This window comes from Pinus tabuliformis, chromosome 1_2, assembly GCF_031772625.1.
Source record: "Pinus tabuliformis cultivar Carrire ecotype Pingquan chromosome 1_2, CPIR1, whole genome shotgun sequence".
Taxonomy (NCBI): domain Eukaryota; kingdom Viridiplantae; phylum Streptophyta; class Pinopsida; order Pinales; family Pinaceae; genus Pinus; species Pinus tabuliformis.
Window position 1 is genome coordinate 782,191,332 of NC_142298.1, and position 21,055 is coordinate 782,212,386.

General features: G+C 36.8%; 1 protein-coding gene across 3 annotated transcripts; it reads left to right on the top strand.

Annotated features, from left to right (window-relative positions):
- Positions 1-1,696: 1,696 nt before the first annotated feature.
- On the top strand, positions 1,697-10,698 carry LOC149208198 (potassium channel AKT1-like). Of its 3 annotated transcripts, none has more exons than XM_089395951.1 (12): positions 1,697-2,451; positions 5,537-5,752; positions 5,892-6,105; positions 6,218-6,535; positions 6,948-7,187; positions 7,326-7,424; positions 7,589-7,627; positions 8,613-8,807; positions 8,953-9,147; positions 9,270-9,345; positions 9,514-10,296; positions 10,430-10,698. In XM_089395951.1, the coding sequence occupies exons 1-12, from the start codon at positions 2,258-2,260 to the stop codon at positions 10,567-10,569; spliced, it is 2,709 nt and encodes a 902-aa protein (XP_089252077.1). In that variant the 5' UTR covers positions 1,697-2,257; the 3' UTR covers positions 10,570-10,698. The 3 variants fall into 3 exon arrangements, with proteins under 3 accessions (XP_089252077.1, XP_089252079.1, XP_089252078.1); XM_089395953.1 differs by lacking the exon at positions 1,697-2,451 and adding an exon at positions 4,603-4,711; XM_089395952.1 differs by lacking the exon at positions 1,697-2,451 and adding an exon at positions 4,770-5,072.
- The last annotated feature ends 10,357 nt before the right edge of the window (positions 10,699-21,055 follow it).

A 21,055-nucleotide genomic window follows, 5' to 3' on the forward strand; every position in this document is an offset into this window, starting at 1 on the left:
AAGTGAAATTGAAAAATGAGAAGAGGAATTTTGTGTGTGTGTTGCATTTAATGGTGATGAGCTTGGCTAAGGGCACACAATATAGGATATCTCAATACAAAGCATTGGTTAGTTTAATTCTCAAAGAAGTCAATGAAGAAGATGATGAGCTTGGCTAAGGACACACAATTTAGGATATCTCAACACAAAGTATTGGTTAGCTTAATTCTCGAAGAAGTCAAGCAAGAAGAATTAGTTCAACTAGAATCCAAAACGATGGTGGAATAAGTAAAAGAATTCTCTCCATGGAAAACAAAATGAAGTACACAATAGCTATATTTTTGTCTAATTCTAAGTTATAGTATGTTATGAAAACAATTCTAATATCAAGACAATTAAATAAAGTTTTTACTAGTGAATTACAATGCCATTCTCTTAGAAAAACAAAAAGCAAATGTTGACTAGAAGTTTTTTTAATTTTTTTGAAATAATTTTGATATAATGATATCTAAATATCTTTTAATTTACATATTATTAAATTAGAAAATATACCTATAAATCTTTTAATCTAAAATTAATGATTTTAATAGTATATAAAAAATAAATACTCTGTGTAACATAATTTAATAAATAAAACTAAATATTATAATATCAATACTCTCTTATATAATTATGATATTAAAGATAAATATATAATCACCACACCTTTGTTATGTGGTTAACACTTTATCAATATAAAAAATCACCCGTAGGCCTGCCACTATCTATATCAACTATAATGCATTAGTGAGTGTAGTGTTATACATAACTATATAATCACCACACCTTTGTTAATATCAATAACACTATCAACGTAACTAATAGACCAAGGTCCCACTACTATGTATATGAACTTTAATGCATTAGGTCCATTTTCAAACCCTTAGTATCCCTATTGTCAACACGATATAGCTAGGAAACTAAAGCCCCACTAATTCTAGTGAATAATATCCATTTTCAGAACCTATGTTGAAGAGATGTGTAATTAATTTTGAGCCTTTAATGGAAAATCCTAGGTGGAATTTTAGGCCTATGATGGAAAAACCCTAGGTGGAGAGCTACATTAGGGAGATGGTATATGAGTACAATAGACAAATACTTGCTAATAGGTATGTCTTAAGTTATGTAATTATGATGTTATAATACTTTTCCAAAGTGCTTTCATGGCACATGGGAGACAAAAGTACATTAATTAAAGCAAAGTATTCCATTATAGGTGCAACAAAACATCCTTTCTAGTCCAACCTTCACTTCAATTTGGTGGGGACTTCACATGTCCCATGTTAGGCCTACCCTAAAGCTTTGGAAGGAGCCTCACAATCATTCATCCCCACCGTCCAATGTCAGAGTAACTGCTCGCCGTTCATTCCTTCCTCGAGCCAAACGTTTGTCTTTACGAATAACTTGCACCGTGAAAAGAATGGCAGGCTTTAGTAGTTGATAGTGTCAGTAATTATGAGGAAACTTCATGGAAACTCACTGAAAATTTATTTGTATTTTATACACAGACATAATCATTGAATTATTAGACTGAAAGTATCACCGACACGCCTTAATGATTGGATGTTTAAATTAAAGGGTTAGGTTTTGAACAGAAAGAAGTCACGCGGCAGAGATAACTACTCTTTCTGGAAGGTGTATATATATAGTCAGAGATTCGCGGGGATGGCTTTGTCAGATGTCCTCTCTCTAGATTTGCAGTTCCACGGACTTTACACAATTTTGGTGCTTTTCATCTTTATCTACACCGCGATTTAATTGGGTTCAAATGGTGGTTGATGAACTGTATAACTTTTGACTCCATTTAAGTTTGATCAAGTTTAAAACTGGTCCCTACTCTTGTTTGCAGAGCAATTTAGGACAGTTAGTGAACTTTGAAATTTCTAGTTACACATCACGGCGAGATTCACGGTTTAGAGTCTAGTATGCTACAACATCTATGGCCGAATCTGGAGGCATATGCTTCTAAAGATCGCACGGTATGGACCCAGCTGCCTGGTCGCGTGGCGGTTTCAATCGAGGTCGTGTTGGTGGAACATGTGAGGCGGCCAATCCGCTGTTCGTTTTACACCATGGAAATTCGCGAGCTGTGGTTTCTGGACTGTGTAGGAAGCGCTATAAATGTTGATGCTGTGTTTGTTTTGTGAACTTTCTTGCCGGGAAAGGCAGTGGTGGGTTTAAATTAGCCAAAAGTATTAGAGTTTTCGGAAGGGGTGATCTTGAGGATCGAACCCTGGAAATGGGCGCTGTAAAGAATTACTGGTTGGATGGCTTCATATGTGGGGAGAGTGTCAGTGTGGGCGATGAACAGATGTCGGCTCAGGACAGCCATTACACCTATGCCAGCGGCATGTTGCCTTCCCTGGGCGCCAGAAGCAATCGCCGCGTCAAGCTTGGGAGATTTCTTATTTCCCCTTATGATCCTCGATACAGGTATGTATGTAACATTTGAGATGGAGAAAATAGAAGAAGTTCCAAAGAATTTATGGAAGTATATGCATGGCAACGGCAGCTGGTTCCAGCTGTAATGCATAAAGGAATTAAAAATCTGAAGTAATTTGTTTTTTATGGTTTTATGGCTTTAGCAATCGGGAAGTTAGTTTATTTTCTGTATTAAAGCGAAATTTTGTCGTGGGAATACAGCTCGAATTCTTTCGTTGAGGGAGTTCCCACCGTATATTCTGGTAACACCGAGAAAATAGAATCCACAAAATACGAACAATTTTGAATATAGCCTAGTTCTAGGATATGATAGCCTAGTTCTAAGGTATGATAGCTTAACAATAGTATCTGGAGTCGAACCAAGAACCAAGAATATATTCGCTTCGAAGTTTCCTGTTAGTTTCGCATGCTTTGCATTTGAAGGTTGTACCGAATCGGTCTAAGTTGGTGAGACTTCAAGATCAGGATCAAGATCAAAGATTTGAGCTACACCATTACCTTTGAATTCAAAGATAACAGTATTCAGTAAGATTGGGAAATCAGGAACAACTTGCAGGCGTGGATCAATATCTTGATGAAACATTATTTTGGGTGAAAAGATTTGTGGAAAGACTCTTGATCCCGTTCCGAACAAAAGTTGGATGCTTATCTGTCATTGAAACAGAAGAAATCTTTCAAAGATTTGAACCAATATGTACGCTCTCCCGCGTATTGTAAGCCTCGCAAGTTTCGTATCCCAAGCTTGTACCCGAAGATCATAGATCTGAACTATACCTACCTTTATATTTATATTCAAGCAGGACAGTCTCCTCTAAGCTTACGAAACCAGTGGAACATTAACTTGCAGAGTTTATCATCTTAAATAGAACGTTATTGTGAGGGAATTTTCAAGTAAATTTTGACGAGCTTTTTGTATTACCCAAGACAGTCTTCGTGTTGTGTTCCAAGACTTTGGATCCTGCTCCGGTCGAAAATTCGTTGTGTTTCTCTTATCGAAAAGAAAAAATTAAATAATCTTTCAGAACTTCGGGCCGAGGTCAAAGAAGATGTACGCTCCCCAGCGGTTTGTCCTTCTGGGAAGTATCAGATTCAAAACTTGTCTCGAAAGAAATATTTATATTCGAGCAGATTTTTTCAAGAAGATTTCGACGAGCTTTTTGTATTATCCAAGAGTGCTCACCACGTAGTGTTCCTAGACATTCTATTCCTTTAAGGCGAGAGCTTTTCTTTGATTGAAAAAAAAGAAGTTTTTCTTTCAGAGATTCGAACCAAGAACCAAGAAGATGTACGCTCCTGCAGCGTATTGTTATCTTGCAAGTTTTGGATTCAAAGTTTGTACTTCAAAGGTCAAAGATCTGAGTTATACCTGGGATATTTATATTAAAGCATTACGGTATCCATTAAGGTTACGAAATCGGTGAACATTAACTTGCAGACGTTATAATTAAATAAAACGTTATCTTGTGATATTTTTCAAGAAGATTTCGACGAGCTTTTTGTATTATCCAAGAGTGAGCGCTCCAGTGTCCCAAGACTTTCAACCCCCCTCCAGCCATAAACTGGGTGTTTTAGCTCTTCTTTCAAAGAGTCGAACCCAGAACCAAGAAGATGTACATTGCACAGCGTATTGTTAGCCTTACAAGTTTCTGATCCGAAGCTTATCCCGAGTGATCAAAGATGTGAGCTTATATCACTATCATTCTATTAAGGCATTACGGTGTCCATTAAGAATACGAAATCGGCAAACAACCGACAGATGTTATTATTTTCATAAAACGTGATCTTGGGAGACTTTTCTGGAAGATTTCAATGCGCCTTTCGTATTATTCAAGACAGGTACCGTATAATTTATTTCTGTGGTCTAACGCCATCCACATGATATTTTATAAACTCTTGTTGAGATGTCTCGTAAGATCGCAACTTAGTCCTCTACGACACCTAGGGCAGTCTTATTTTGGAGCATCGATAGGATATGATAGGTAGGCGTTAGTGTCAAAGAAAGTGTCGTGTGTTGTAAGTTAGATATGGCCCACTCACAAACTCAAGGGACATGGATCTGATAGCGTCATTCCTGCACTATTTCACTGTGTCATATCATGCGGGCTTCCCTTTTCTTTGCCTTCGGTTAACCATTCTCCCCATCTCGGCGGTATTTTTATTTTCATTTTTTTTTTTAATTTCAAGATAATAACGTTCTTGCTCAGAAGTATTTTGGGAAGTGTTCAAAAGTATTATAGAGAAGAAGCCCATGGTACGTAGAAGAGTTGGCTTATCTGGGGTTTGGTTTTAATTTAGTCATCCCACATATTTTCATAGGATATTTGATCTGTCTTCTTTCATCCTTAGTTATGAATCTTATTGTAAATATAGGTTACTGGAGTGGTGAGTGCAATGTTAACTTTGTGATTTACAACTGGCCATTCAGATGACCTGAAACTACAATCCGATTAGAATAGAGGATATACAACAGGATTCCGTTCCCTGAATCTACAATCAGATTATAACAGAGGATATATAACATGATTACAATCAAGGGTAGGGTAAACAACATTCTTCTGATAGTAAATGCGATTGGTCATGAACAATACAAGCGAACCTTGACAGGAACAACGGTGGGCAAAATATATGACTCATGTTCCAGGTTCTTCAAATTTTGTTGTAAAAAATAGATATAATTGCTGCCTTTAAAAAATAAACAAGAAGCTTGAGAGGTCATCAGTGACGAAGTCCCTCAAAAGAGCCTAGAATCTATTCGAAAAAATAAGGCCTTTACCTTTAAATTCAAAATTGTAATACATTAACTGTAATATGCGTGATCAGCATGCCATATTCGCAGATTTGAAGAGGGAGAAAAACGAAAAAATAGCATCACAGACAAGTATTAGTGACGATTTACTCCAATATTGATTAGAGGATTTATCAAAATAGTGAACCAATCTTTGTGTTCAGTGGTTTAGTAACAGTCTTTGATTTTATAGATCAAAATCTGGGAATTTTATTACAACAGAGCCTTACAATTTCTGAGAAGCTGAACTGTTGCACAGAGTGATTTACTTTGAACTTTCTATACTTGCAGGACCTGGGAAACGTTCTTGATCGTGCTAGTGATTTACTCAGCGTGGGTTTCGCCATTTGAGTTTGGGTTTATCGAGGAGCAGAAAGGAGGTTTATTTGTTGCAGACCTGATTGTAGACTTTTTCTTTGCAATTGACATTATTATGACCTTTTGCGTACCTTACCTTGACAGAAGGACATACTTGCTAGTGGACAAACGAAAGAGCATTGCTAAAAGGCTAGTTGATTTTGCAGTTTTGAACGCCATGAAGAAAATTACGAGTGCCTTTTGTTCATATATAAAGTTTGGAACCTGCAATTAATAGAATTCCACTCATTAGAAAACACTAACTCATCATCTTCCTTGGATAACACAGGTATATTTGTACATGGTTCCTATTTGATGTCTGCTCAACAGTGCCCTTTGAGGCAGTTAGACGAATGTTCACAGGAAGGGTGACAGGCTTCTCTTATAATGCTCTTAGCATGCTGCGCCTCTGGCGTTTAAGGCGAGTCAGTGCTCTGTTCGCAAGACTAGAGAAGGATATCCGATTCAACTATTTCTGTACACGCTGTGCAAAGCTAATTTGTGTAAGTTGACAACAAGAATCCTATTTTGCCTGAATTCGTAGGAACACTATTTATAATTGGAAATAGTAGTGACCCACAATGTATTTAAAGCCGTATTGGCTCTACTGTGCAGGTAACACTGTTTGCGGTTCATTGTGCTGGCTGCTTTAATTATCTGCTGGCCGCTAGATATAGTGATAAGAGAAAGACATGGATTGGTGCCGTAAATCCAGATTTCATAAAAACAAGGCTATTGATTCGCTATGTTACCGCAATCTATTGGTCCATTACCACTCTAACCACTGTTGGGTATGGAGATCTGCACGCTCAAAATACTAGAGAAATGATCTTTGATATCTTCTTCATGCTGTTCAATCTGGGTCTGACGGCATACTTGATAGGAAACATGACAAATTTAGTTGTGCATGGCACAAGCCGTACCAGGAGATTTGTAAGTAATATTTTTCTAATAGAGTGTTTAGGAAAGTTAGGAAAGTTATATGATATATCTATATATTTTCGGAGTCCTTTACTCAGGTGGACGAATTGCTGGGACCACTGGCCAAAAATTTCAAAAAATCTTGTTAGCAGTGTTTAAATAAATCATGTTTTTAGTTGTGTTTGAATCATGTTTTTAATAATAGAAATAAATTCAGCACCCTTAAAAAGCTCTATGGCACCCAAAATATTAAAGTTTGAAAGCCATAACTTGGAATTATAAAAATTCCTACCAGATTTTATCAAAATATAACGGGAATTTCCAAAATGCCCAAAATGCTTAAAATACAGCTATATTTTCTCTTCTCAGTGTAAATTTTATCGTGAGTATTAAGGTTTGACTTTAATTTTAATTTTAACTGCAGAGGGATACAATTCAGGGAGCTTCAAGATTTGCTTTTCGGAATCAGTTGCCACCGCTATTGCAAGAGCAAATGTTAGCACATTTATGCCTGAAATTCAGGACAGAGGGCTTGCAGCAAGAAGAAACTTTGAATGATCTTCCAAAGGCCATCCGTACAAGCATTGCAGACTTTTTGTTTTTCTCTATTATTGAAAAGGTGTATCTTTTCCACGGAGTGTCCAATGATTTCCTTTTCCAGCTGGTAAGTATTGTCTAATCATGAAAAGAATACCATATTTTGAGGTTTTTGCTTCTGGTATATTTTGGGGTTTTTGCTTCTGGTTTTTAGTATAAAATCATATAGAAAGAAATGACCCGATATTTTCTTATGCTTGGAAAGGTTTCAGAGATGAAGGCAGAGTACTTTCCCCCTAGAGAGGATGTCATTTTAAGAAACGAAGCACCGACGGATTTTTATGTGTTAGTGTCAGGTGCTGTGGTAGGTATCTTTCTGAATGCTAAACTTTAAAAGCTCAGAATTATGTCAGTGGTTCTCCATATTCCTTTTCTTAATTGTCCGTCTTCAAACAGGGAACAAGACAAGTGCTTGCTAACGTTCATTTGGAGTTAAGATTTAACGTTGCAATTTGTTTTATTTTTCAGGAAATACTAGCAGACAAGGACAAGGATAAAACAGAGCAGGCAAGCGAAAATCTTTGAGAGAAAAGTGACCATTTTTTTTTTTTTAATCTCTCGTTGTTAGGAAAGAGTTGCCCCAAAATGATGCACAGATGGAAGGAGGCAGGCCTAAAACGCTAAACGATAGCCTCATACCATTTGTTCATCAATTTTCAAACAGAGAATTACAGAGATAAAGATTGTTTTAAATAGTAATCAAAATTGCCATTACATTATACAGAACCATTATGTCAAAGCATGTAAAGGCTCTAATTACATGTTAATGAAATGACACTTAGAACAATCATCAGACAAGGCAGATTCAAACCCAACTCCATAGCTTTTCTTATAGAGACAGGTCACCCAAATTGGTGTTTAGCAGATTTGGAACACTTTCTGGCATTCAATGGGATAGCTTCAGACATAACATGGCTCGTCTGAGTATTTTCCTGTCTGCAACTCTCAGTGCTTTTCTGTTGCCTCTTATAAGCATTCACAGCACTGCCAAAACTCTGTGACATATCCTTTAACAGAATTCCCCGCTGCCTCCTCTCCCTAAGCTCTCTTGGTGAAATCTTCATGGCATAGAAAGCTCCGCCGAGCTTATTCTCGTAGAAATGCTCCTCTGAGCATATCTGCCTCCTGCACTCAATCGTTCCTCTGAAAATACATCCACAGCAGTGAAAGGTTTATAGGTCCGTTGCCCACTCGATTAATGCTCTTACAGAACTCAGAGCAAACTCTGGATTAAAATTGGGAGTGGGTATTCTTCTCAGACTACATGCATCCGAGTACAAACTTTTCGAATCACAAAAACACATGGCCACAAAATATATGCCATTTTAGGGAGTTTGCATGATAAGAATGAAGGTATAATACTTGCATTTCATTTCCATATAAATTTGGAACGACCCATTATTTCACTTTATGTTTTTCAAGTCACACTGCAAAATTTGAAGTATAGAAAATTACGTCTCTTTCCATTATGATCCAGTTTGTTCTTTCTCAGGCACTTCAGACTATTGGCCAGTCCCACCCAGGAGATGTTTTCGGAGAAATTGGAGTGCTCTGTTACAGGCCACAACCATACACAGTCCGTACAAAGAAGCTTTCTCAACTTTTGCGACTAAACCGCAATTTATTCATGAATATTGTGCAATCCAATATTGCAGATGGAAAGACGATCATGAACAACCTTCTTAAGGTTTGTAAGCAAGAACTGCTCTAAATATGCTGAGTCAACATACGATAGCGGGAAGGTTTTTGGGAATAGGCTCAATGAAATGTATTATTTTAATGCCCTGGTTAGTATTGCGGCAACACTAAATCCCATGTTGATATGATTCTAGCATTTGAAGGAACTGAAAGACCCAATTTTTGGAGAAATGTCAAAAGAGATGGAGCAGTCGCTAGCAAAAGGAACTATGGATGTACCCGTTAGCCTATGTTTTGTAGCTTCAATAGGAGATACTCTTCTAATGGAAGAACTATTGAAAAATGGGATGGATCCTAATGAATCAGACAGCAACAGCCGCACGCCCTTGGTAAATTCCAAAATTAAATTTCATATTCATCATAACAGTTTCGTGGTCTTTCTTTTGGAGACCTACACTTCTTTGAGTGGGGTATGAGCAAAATTTACCATTATATTTTGTTTTGTTACCAGCACATTGCAACAGCATATGGTTTTGAAGATTGCGTTAAAGTCCTGCTGCAATATGGAGCAGATGTCAATAGCAAGGGTATATTCTGTCATCCAATGTACTTGTTCATTTTCCAATCAAAGAGTGTATTCTAAATATAAACACTTTCTGAAAAACGTTTGTAAAGCTTTTTAAATTTCAAACAGCCCTGTTATTTAACAAAATGAACTTGACCTTAATAATCTATATCTTTTCATAATTTTACAGATGAGGATGGAAGTGTTCCTCTTTGGGAAGCAATTCAGGGCCGACATGAATCAATTGCCAAATTGCTATGGAACAAGGGGGCGAATCTACGGTCTGGTAGTGATGGCAGTTTCCTATGTGTTGCTGTACAAAATAGGGATTTCGATACGTTGAATGATTTACTACATTATGGAGCAGATATAAATGCAACAAATGGAGATGGGAACACAGCCCTCCATGTTGCCATTAGCAATAGTAATGGATCAACAGAGGTAGTGAAATACCTTTTGGAACATGGAGCAGACATGAATAAAACAGATAGCAGTGGTTGGACACCAGGAGCTTTGGCAGAGCAGCAAGGGCATGACGAGATACTAGAGTTATTCCGAGAAAAATCTCAGTCAACGGAATCACACTTCTGTTTACCTATTGAAGATTTATCTGTCCCATTGAGCGTAAAGGAGAAAAATCATAGGGAGTTTACCAACCCTTCAGGATCTGCAGAAGAAAACGGCATTCATCATTCTGGAAATACAATTTTCACCCCATCTACTGCAACGCGAAGGAGAAAAAGGCCGAATAATTTTGAAAATACTATTTTTGGTATAGTCAGAATGCATTCTAGCAGTAACCTCGGTGTTGGTGTCACGAGTTCTGACACAATTAAATGCTCGCGGACAAGGCCTTCAGTTCCTGGTAGAGTGACAGTCCACAGGCATCATCCAATATACAAGAAATCAGACAAGCAACCAGGGAAACTGATACTATTACCAGATTCAATTCAGGCGCTCTTGAAAATCGGTGGTAAGTTTCCATTTTATAAATGATCTCGTGATTTAATCATTTCAGGATTTGAGATTTCTAATTATAATCATCGGAAATTATAATATTTTTCAAATCTTAAAACTAGGCACTCACGAAGTTGGTGTTCTTGCAGGTGAAAAATTTGGCTTTTTACCTACGAATGTTTTGAATGAAGAAAGTGCCGAAATAGATGATATCAGAGTCATTCGAGATGGTGATCATCTATTCCTTGTTGCCAACGAAGAGTTTGAGGATATATATACGGAAGAATAATCAAAGTTATAATAAAGATTTCAGTGAGCTATCGATTTTAATTTGTCTTCCAACATACCAGAAATGTGATTACAATTCATTTTAAAAACAATATTAACGGTTGCCACATACGACCGCGGCATCAAATCACTTACTCCTTCACTTTGTTAAAATTAAAACATTATAAAAATTTAATAAATTATAATTTTATTAATTAATATATACTTTAAATATATATATATTTGAAAAACATAAAATAATATCTATACATTTAAAAAATGTTATATTTGAAAAACATCAAATAATAGTTATATATTTAAAAAAAGTTAAACAATATTTTTAATTATGTTGTTTTCAGTAAGATTTTTTGGATTTTTCAGGCGTAAAAATTTGAGTTGAAATCTTGATTTGTGTAATTTAAACTAGTTTGTTGATTGTATATATGGATTCAACACTTCCAATAATTCTCACTAAAGACAACTCGGATTAGGGAGATTTTTTATTTTTAAATAGGTTTTATAATAATACCATGGCTTATCAATACCACATACCCAAAAACATTTGTTAATATTAAATATTTTTAATTAATTAGTTTAATTAAAATGGTACAAAGAGCATAACTACTTTGGAGATAAATTTCAACCATTGATTTCTATATATTATTATGAATATCTTAGAATATTTTATGGAAGTTAAATCCCTACCATCCACCTAATAATTATTGTTAATTAAATGAAATTTCTAGAAACTTTATTCTTTATTCCAAAATAAACACGCTTAGCATAATAAAATAATAATAAAATGAATATTTCATGTATTGTAATAATTGTATATTGATATTTCTAAAATATTTATATAAATATATTAATAATAAACATATTTTACTATTAATATTATTTTATGGTGAAATTTTTATTTTAAAAAAGGGGAGTAACTGCTAATGTAGCTAATCCCAAAGAGTTTACAACATGCCTTTTCTAAGAGCTAAGAGGTCTTTCCTTGTCATAATGAGACTTTCACAAAAAGAAAATCGATGGTCCAAAACAAAATTCTTGGCTTTAACTACATTTAGCTTTTTGATTGAAACCAACTACTACTACCAAGGCTTTCCATCAGGAGTTGCCCTTGGTTTTCCAACACACCTACAATGCTAATCAAAGGCCAAAATCAAGGTCTGCCAGGATTCAATGATGCTACCCCTTCTACAAAAATTAAACAAGTCGTGTCATACTTTAAGTTCCTGGATGTTTGGGGGAAGGATTGACCACATCCCCATATTCTTTGACTGAATCCACCAACCAGTTTATATATGAGCCTTGAGAACCCGAACCTTGCTCCCTTGCTTCCCAATTCTTGTTCCCATGATCTTGCTACTAAACAGGGAGACCTCTAGTTATCTTGCTCGTCACATTCTACTTTTCTAATATTCTTCCTCATCTTTTGAATTTTTTAGAAACAAAAAGTGTCATTCTTATTTGAGGACATTCTCAATTTTCCTGCTATGTATAACTTTGCCACCTTCACCACCTTTCTCAATACTGAATTCGCAATGTTGCCTTCTCAAGTTATCCAAATTCCAAGTGTGGGAGGGCTTGTGGGAGTATGAAATCCTTTGGAGGATTTAACTCCTCACATGCCCCACCTGCATGTATCCCACATAGTCAATATTAGTCATGGAAAACCACCTTTTCCCATTATGACCCTTTCTATGGTCTTTTCCAAAATCATTGAGCTCCATTTGCTCTTTATTTGATTGATTCCATGTTGGTATTTGCCTTCATTCCAAATGGGCTCCACTTGGGACTCTCATCTTGATAGCTACGGGCTCATCATCTACTATCAATCTTTCCTATCGCCACCCTATCCTTTTAGACTTGTCGTGTGTCTATCCCACGTATGCTCTACATGTCACCTAAACTCAGACTCCCTTTCCACTGTTGATATGACTATGCTCTCAAGATCCTATCTTAGCCTCATGCCTTTACTTTGGGTCTTAGGCTTACACAAGCCCTAGCCTTGCCCTGACTTCCATTTTCATCACCATTTGCATTCGTCGTCAAGGGAGGAATACATCCGATCATGGAGACAAGCAATTTTCATACTAGAAGACATGCAACATACATAGCACAAGTGTCTGCTTGATCATTAAGGGTGTGAATAACATGCAGAAAGGTGACGCTGCTAAAACCTTTGCTTGCATTTGTCACCTTTTTAATTTGGAATTCCATTTTTTCATTTGTAAAAGCTCTACATGTATTTAGTTTGCCTATTATGATTTTTGAGTCCCTGAGCACCACCATTGGGGCACGGGTTATAATGGTCATCACCTTCAACCCAACACCTAAAGCAACGGCCTCTACTCCATTGTAATTTTTTTCCACTAGACCCAACTCAAAGCTTTGTATTTTTCTTCCTCTTGGGTCCTAGATTACTCTTGCACTTACATCCCTCAAGTTTCCCAATGAAGCCCTATAAAAAAAAGGTAATGCACATATTGTTCCTTTAGTTGGCATTTTAGGTTTTCTGTGCTTATTCATAGTATCCATCCCTTGTCCTATGCCCTACGCATACTAGGGTACATTGTGTTTGCTTGGAAGAAAGTGCTTACCCATTTGGATTCTTTATCCCTCAATCCCTCATCTAGATTTTGCCTCCATGTTTCTGCTTGCAGGGATTCACAAAGTAGTCCAAAAGCTTGCGCTGCCACCTTTTCTGGAGGGATGTCATTTTGTTTGGATATTCTTACATTTCCGTCTAGCCATATCTTCCAGAGCAAGTATTTACGTAAAGAAAGTCAAAATATCCTTAGATTTGGGTTTTTCCTTAAGCATCTTGAATAACATCTTAACCTTTTCTCAAAAAATTCTTGCACTTTATTTGGCATCAAGATCAAATTAAATAGCATTTGATGTGTCATTTTCCAGGCCTACCAAGCATAGTCACACTTCAGAAAGATACGCTGGATGGATTCTTCTTGATTCTTAAAAAGGTAACAAATTGTTGGCCCTTGGAATTCTCTATGTTTTAGATGTTCTCCTGTTAGTATTTTTTGGTGCTAGACTAGCCAAAAAAACAAATTCACCTTAGGTAGGTCCTTGTTCTAGTTTATTTCCCAAACTAAATTGTTGGATGTTGAAGTCCTAGTTCCACCAAGATGAGGATATCCTTGTTCGATCATATGATTCCCCTTTGGCCCCCAGCCTCTTTTTTTTTTTGCAGTCATAGCCCAATTAATGCCCAGGTTTTCTAATAATATTATGCAACTATCCTTGAGTTGAGGAGAAATTTCGGTCTCTTTCCAACCCTTCATTGATAGGTCCTCTTCCCATTCACAAATGGTGCTTAGCTTGTGGATTCCTTTGGATGAGAGATACCCTATCAATGTTCAAATTATTGTAGTTCTTTTAGCATAGGTGAATCAATAATTCAACCCTCCCAAAGATAAATCGAGTGACCATTCCCTGGAATCCAATATAGTGCATCCCCAAGAAGCCTTACTGCTCTTACACAATTTTTCCGAATTGGAAAACCTGTGAGATGTTTAATATTCTAGGGATTGTCTAGAAACCTTATCTTCAACACCTTGAAATATTTTTTTTGCAGAACCATTTTCCACCAATTTTTGGGACCTGATACCATTCGCCATAAAATGTTTACCCCAAGGGCAAGGTTCATTTGTTTCAAATCTTTTTAGCCCTCCTTATGAGATCGAAGCTTTTATTTTCTTCCATTGCACCAAATGAAATTTCCCTTCATTATCTTTCCCTTCTTTCCATAAGATCTATCTTAACATTTTGTGTGTAGCTTTTAGAACTCTTGTTGGTGTTATGATTGTCAATCTTTGGAAGGTTGGAAGGGATGAAACCACTACTTGAATAAGGACTCTCTTTCTTGCCGAACTGAGGCAACATACTCTACAATTCTTAATTTTTCATTTTATTTTCTGCAAGAGTTTTACTTGTTCTCAGCTATTGCAAATCTTAGAGCTATAGGAATTCCTAAATAAGTGAAGGAGTTCCATGCGAGGACCAAGGTGAATCCCAGTCTTCTTTCTATTTGATTGATATCACCCATACTTACGTTCCACCTAGTTGACGACATTGGATACCGCTAAGATACAGGGGATGTCCCTGATATGAGGTGTCAATTAGACCTCACACAATTTGGTGTAGAAGTCCCATCCAGAATATTACCCAGCCTTTGTTTACTTAAAGATATGCCTGGTTTTAGTAGTTAGCAAGAGAGAAAAGTGCACATGTGCTTTTGAATGAGCAAGAGAGTGTGTCTTGTGAAAGTTTGACTACAAATGTATGAAGGTTATTTCACTACAGGGGGGAAGAGAGCCTTTAAGAGAGAAGTAATAGTACTACCCTAATGGAGACACACATGAATGAGAAAGGCTCGTCTAACATCAAGTGAAATAGTTGACATAAATGTGATGATCGTTACAATCATTGCAACAAATTTCCAATAAGTTAAGCACCAAAGTCACTGAAATAGTTCAATTACTTCAGTGTATGTGAAATTGATCAAAGAGTAGTCTCAAAACCTCCACAATCCATGTATGAAAATGCGTTGGCTAAAATGCTTCAATTATTAAACAAAAGTTCCAAGATACATAAATACAATGAACATCACTAGCTCTAATAGTGGAGTGTTAGAGCCACTACTTTCTCCCCAAAAGTACTAAAGCTATCTCTCTAATGCATTGTGGGAGAAGCCAAGGTTAAAATTCCTTTGCATGAGTGATGAGGATCCTTTTATAACTTGAGGCATGACCTTTCACATCCTCATGACTCTTGAATTTCCAACTCCTAATGACCTTTGGACTTCTACAACCATAGGACTTCTAAGTGACTCTTGGAATTACATATGACTTTTGGTATTACATGTATTTTGGTCTCCCATTGCTCTTTTGTCCATACCAATGTTTTAAAACTCCGACTCCAACTTCTACTCGGCTGAGGGTCAACTCCGACTTCGACTCCAACTTGGTATTGTCTCGGTCAGCTCGATTTCAATGACTTGGTCGTTGTAAAAAATACATTAAATATTTATTTTTTATAAAAACACATAATTTTAAATATTTTCATTCATGTTTCTAAACACACAGCATTAGAATATAGATAGAAGACAACATATGATCAAAGTAGGCTCATGAATATATCCATTATATCAAAATGGCACCCAGTGCACTGTCCAATACATACACGACGATGATATAGAGATCAAAACAAAAACACATAACCAAAGAGGCTAGAAATGGCCTCTACAACAAAAGTCTGTGACCAGTACTACTGACTACTGTTAGAGTTGCCAACATCATCTGGCTCAATGTTACTTGGGAGTGGGAGTGAAAGCGGGGAGCGGAAGCGACATTTTCAAAAGCTCCCGGTTTGGGAGTGAATCCCGGAGGAGTTTGACAACCAATGTCACTAACATCAAGGTACATAGAGGGATTGGTGCTCTTGATTAAATACGAGTTCCATACCCTAATACATGAAAAATTTCAATGGAAACATTGCAATCCCCCAATCCCGAAATCTTGAAAAACTGATAAGTCTGCTGGATTTTGAATGAAATCTAAAATTCTACTTTCTCCATATGAAATCGAATGAGGCTGAAACCACTCTCAAACATCCTGAGTCATTTCATGGTAATGTTAAAAATTTAAGTAAAAGGATGAAAATGAATATTAAGGAGAATGTCACTTTTACTTTAAGAATTTAACATTACCATGAATAGCATATCAATAATAGGGACCAGAGTCAGACAGGGAAGCTTAGGGAGTCCCCAAAAATAAAAAAGTATTAAAAAAAGCCGTTATTTTGGGTTCACTAGCTGCTGTACATAACCCAGCCGGGTTGATATGGACTCGGACGAGTTAATACCGAGCCAACCGAACTGGTTCAATGGCCAGATTGAAATTTTTTTGACCGACTCAGACCAACTTGGCCGAGTCGGTTCTGAGCTGGCCGGGTGTAAAACCACTGGTCCATACATGACTCTTGGACTTGCACTTATTTGTCTTTACAATGATTACAAAATTACATCATAACTTCCACATCAACATGTGACGAGACATGACAAGTCATTATCCTTGAGGAAAACGATTTAATAGTGACTGATGACATGGAATTTCTTCAATAGGTGACATGGTTGCCACTCATGACTTCATTCTAAATCCAACTTTCGATCATTGATGTATTCACTCTCCAAAGGGTCTTTGATATTATGGAGTCTTTAGGGTACTTCAATCATCCTACTTTAATGTGTTCTTGTTCTTTTAATGCTTCCTTTGCTTTCCTTCTTTGCCTAATATTCTTCATGCATGCTTGCCACGATGTTCCTAAAATATTTTTGGCTGCAATCCTCATGACAAGCAACCATAAGCCTGAAAATATTCTATTATAACATGTTTCATGCAGATTTTCTTTTCATGCCTTAACAATGCACTTGGAAGCAACAAGGAGAGATTCTGGGCATAAGGGCGCACATCGAAATGTTGAAAGGGATGAAGGGAGGAAGCTTCAGAGCTTCGAGATGTGCTTATGTGCTCAAGAGAGAGAGAAACTCAAAGGAGGGCGCAGGGCGTATGTCTGAAGGATGCAAGATTGGACTTCAGGCTTCCCAAGTGCACTATGCGCTCAAGGGAGACAAGGAAGGTGCATGACATAAAGCTAAAGGCTGAAGGGGAATGCTTCAAGGCTTTGGGATACGCTCATGTGATCGGGAAGTCAAAGGAGGGCGCATAGTGCATTGTTGAAGGGTGAAGGATGAGGATTCAGAGTATGCTTATGCACTCAAAGGGCGGAGGAGGGTACAATGCACATTAATGAAGGTTGAAGGAGTTGAGCTTCAAGTCTTTAAGGTGTACTCATGTGCTCAAGGAGGGCACACTTTTTCAAGTCGAAGGAGTGCATTCAAAGGAAGACTTGGTTCTTTAAGGGTGCAGTTTGGAACAAGGAAGGGGAGAGATGCTTTAGAAGTGCACTATGCACTCTTGGAGGGCACAAGGTGCACCTCTGAACAACCAAGGATTCCCACTCGATGCATATAATCATGTGTGAAACATACCAACTCATCAAGTAAACTTATACAAGCTTGAACAACAATAAATAGACATCCAAACGACACTTTATATACATTCCCCAAGTACAACAAACAAAGTCTGTGACTGCGACCAAAAAGTGTCAGTTTACAAACACAAAGGTGTTATGACCATGATATGCACTAAGGATGTTCTAATCAATGCGATGACACATAAGGGTGATCAAGAACACTTGAAGCATATAAAATGACCTTAAACAACACTTGATGACCAAAGCAACACTATATACAATGTTGAAGTAGGCTCCAAAATTTGAATGTAGTGAAATTTTTGGAGGGTGTTGTAGTAGCGTCAACAAAACCATAAACATTTCTATTTTAATTGTTTGTGAAATGTCCAGAAGCCTGGTAGAACACATAAAGTACTATTTTGAACCTTTCCACTATGATTATTGATGCCTCACCCAATAGTGAGGTGTCATCCGTAAACTATGTGTGATTGATGTCACACCATTGTGATCCTTGGTATGTTTCCTTCACAATATTTTTCTAGCTGATGGCTTAATGTATTTTCCACCATTATGTAGAGTAGAGGAGAGAGATGGAATCCTTGTTGTAACCCCCTAGTGAGTTGGAAAAAGGCTCCTGGTATGTCATTAATCAGGGGCTCCACCCATGGCTTCCTTAGATAGGCACTAATCCATTTCACTAACCCCAGAGAAAAACAAAACCTTTCGATAGTTTTGAGAAGAAAATAATACTTAATTTGTTGAAGGCATTGGCCATATCAATTTTTATCACCATTCATTTATCCTTCTATCGTTGGCTTGAGCTTAAAGCTTCCTGGACTAGGATTATGTTGGCCAAGATTTTTCATCTGTGAGTGAATCTGCATTAGTTATCTAATATGATTCTATCCACGATGATATTTAGTCATTTTGCAATGATCTTTGTAAAAATTTTGTAAGAAGTATTACCAAAGGAGATAGACCTAAATCTTCCAAATGAGGTGGGATTCATTTCTTTGCGGATGAAAGCCAGAAAGGATGAGTTTGTTGCACCCCCATTCTTCCTTTTCTTAGAGTATCATCTAGCATGCTCCATATATTTTTCTTAATTACATCCCAACATGCACTGTAAAAAATTATAGATTACTCATCCAATCCAGGTGTCTTGTCTTGCTCCAAGTCTTATATTACTTCCCAAATTTTATTGTCCCCATTATCTTTTATTAATTCCTCATTCTCTTGTTCTATGATTATCCAAGGGACTTCCTCCAACATTATTATGTTTTCTCTTCAACCTCCTCCCCAACTTCTTTGTAAAGGTTATTAAAATGGTGTTCAACCTCAAGCTACACCTCATCCCGACCTTCTCATTGTCTCCTGTCACTTCCTTTAATTTTTGTAACTATGCTTACCATCTCCCTTGCTTTGACTTGTTTATGAAATTAACTTTCTTTTTTGGTCCCCTTCTTTGATCCATAGATCTTTGAAATTCACTCTCCAATTCTCTTCATCCTCTCAATAAACTTTAGAGAGATTAGTTGTAAGTTGTGCTTCCGTTGTCAAGCTCTCTTATGTTACCTCTTGTTGTTCCATTTTTTCCCTTTTCTCCTGAACTTGACTCAATTCTTTTTCCTTTTGTGACATACCCTGCAAGTTAATTTCCCTTGTAAACATTTAAAATAGTTCCTTGTAATTATGTAACTATAAAATTTAAAATGAATGGGATAGGGGCACAAAATCCATTGCTTGAGGAGGGAGATTTCTTAAGGAGTTGGTTGTTTTAAATATCAATTGTGGGATGACTGAGTGGTTTTAATGGAGCTCACTCTATTATTAAATTCAACTAGAAAAAATTAATGACATGCCCATGTATCTTTTGGGCATAACTGCAAGAAAGAAAGTGACAAAAAATTAATGAGGAAGATGGGTCACGTTACACAAGGAAGTTAGTTTGTGTAGACCACGAAAGGAATACAATTTTATCTATGGAAAATATGAGGAGGAGGAGACTCTTCCTTAGGGAGTTACCAAAACTATGATAATAGGAGGTTGGGATGATCCCATTGGGAAGAGACTGAAAGGTTTGTGTTAAAACAACCATGACTCATACACATGAACAAAGAGAAGGGAATGAGAAAAAAAGAGAGGCCAAGAGGCTCCTGACGAGCAAGATGATTTGTTGAGAGTGGAAGAGAATATATTAGGACTGAGAAAATTTAGGGAAATGGGAGACTCAAATGATAGTCTAGCTGAGGAACCCAAAGGGCTTGTTGGATGATATTCACTGAGTAGTGGTTGTGCCTTATAGGGCTGATAAAACCATAAGATACTGTGTTGGTTGATAACTTTTGAGAGGTGGAGGCACATAGGGTTAGTCGGCTAATGACACATGATGGTAGTTCCATGGTACTGGGATCAGAACATAGGTGGAAGTTCCACTAATCTACTCGAGAGTGCACTCTTATTCCTTTAGAGGTAACTCAATGAATTAAACCTCCTTATCATTAATTTTATCTCTCTCTGCACATCTAAATTGAGACTCTTTGTGTTTAAATCCCTAGAGATGTTGGGATGTTGTTTTATAAGTCCATATGTACAAAAGGAAATGTTCCCTTCTTTATGTGAAAATGTTGAATAGCTGGAGGGTGAAAGCAGGGTAGCCTTGAGACACCCTATTTCAACTGATGATATTGGTTTAATCCTCCAAGTGTATTATTGTTGTATGTGAGTGAAGTAGTTAACTATGGTTATTTAATTTTGATAGCCAGTGGGTGGAGTTGAGGCAACCTCAAGACACCCTATTTCAGCTGATAATACTGGCTTAAAACTCTTTTGAAAGAAATCTACCTCAAGATTTAGAATCTTGCTCGGGGGTACAACTGTAATAAAGACTTGGTTGCAACTCATCTATGGTTGGGTGGAGAGTCGAAGTCCAAATCTTAGTTTCCTATTCATTTGGATGTATAAGATAAGTATTTACTTATGCTTCTTATATTTGAATAATATGTACAGGTTATTGTACTGGTTGCATGCTTATGTTGTTAATGGGGAATGTGGATTCCTATGTGGAAGTAGCATATTGATTCCTTGTATATAGTTATGAGAAATTGTTGAATTCTTGTATATGTTAGAGAGCTTGACTCTCAATGACTTTCAGTCATGAGGAGATGATAAAACTCTGTGTTTATTTCCTAATTTGATGAACGTGTTTGATAACATGTAGTTCTATTAATTTCATTAATTGATCTATGTATGTGAGTTATGTTGCATGGAAGAAGTTCTTAATTATGTTGTGATTGGGAAACTAGATTGATTTCCTTTTGATTCTAAGAAGTGCACTTAGATGCATGTTATTTAAGTATCATTACCAGGAAAGTTAATGGCTGAGTTTATACTCATTCCAAAGAATTGTGAGAGTACAAATTCTATGTATTTTAGCGAAGTGAAAC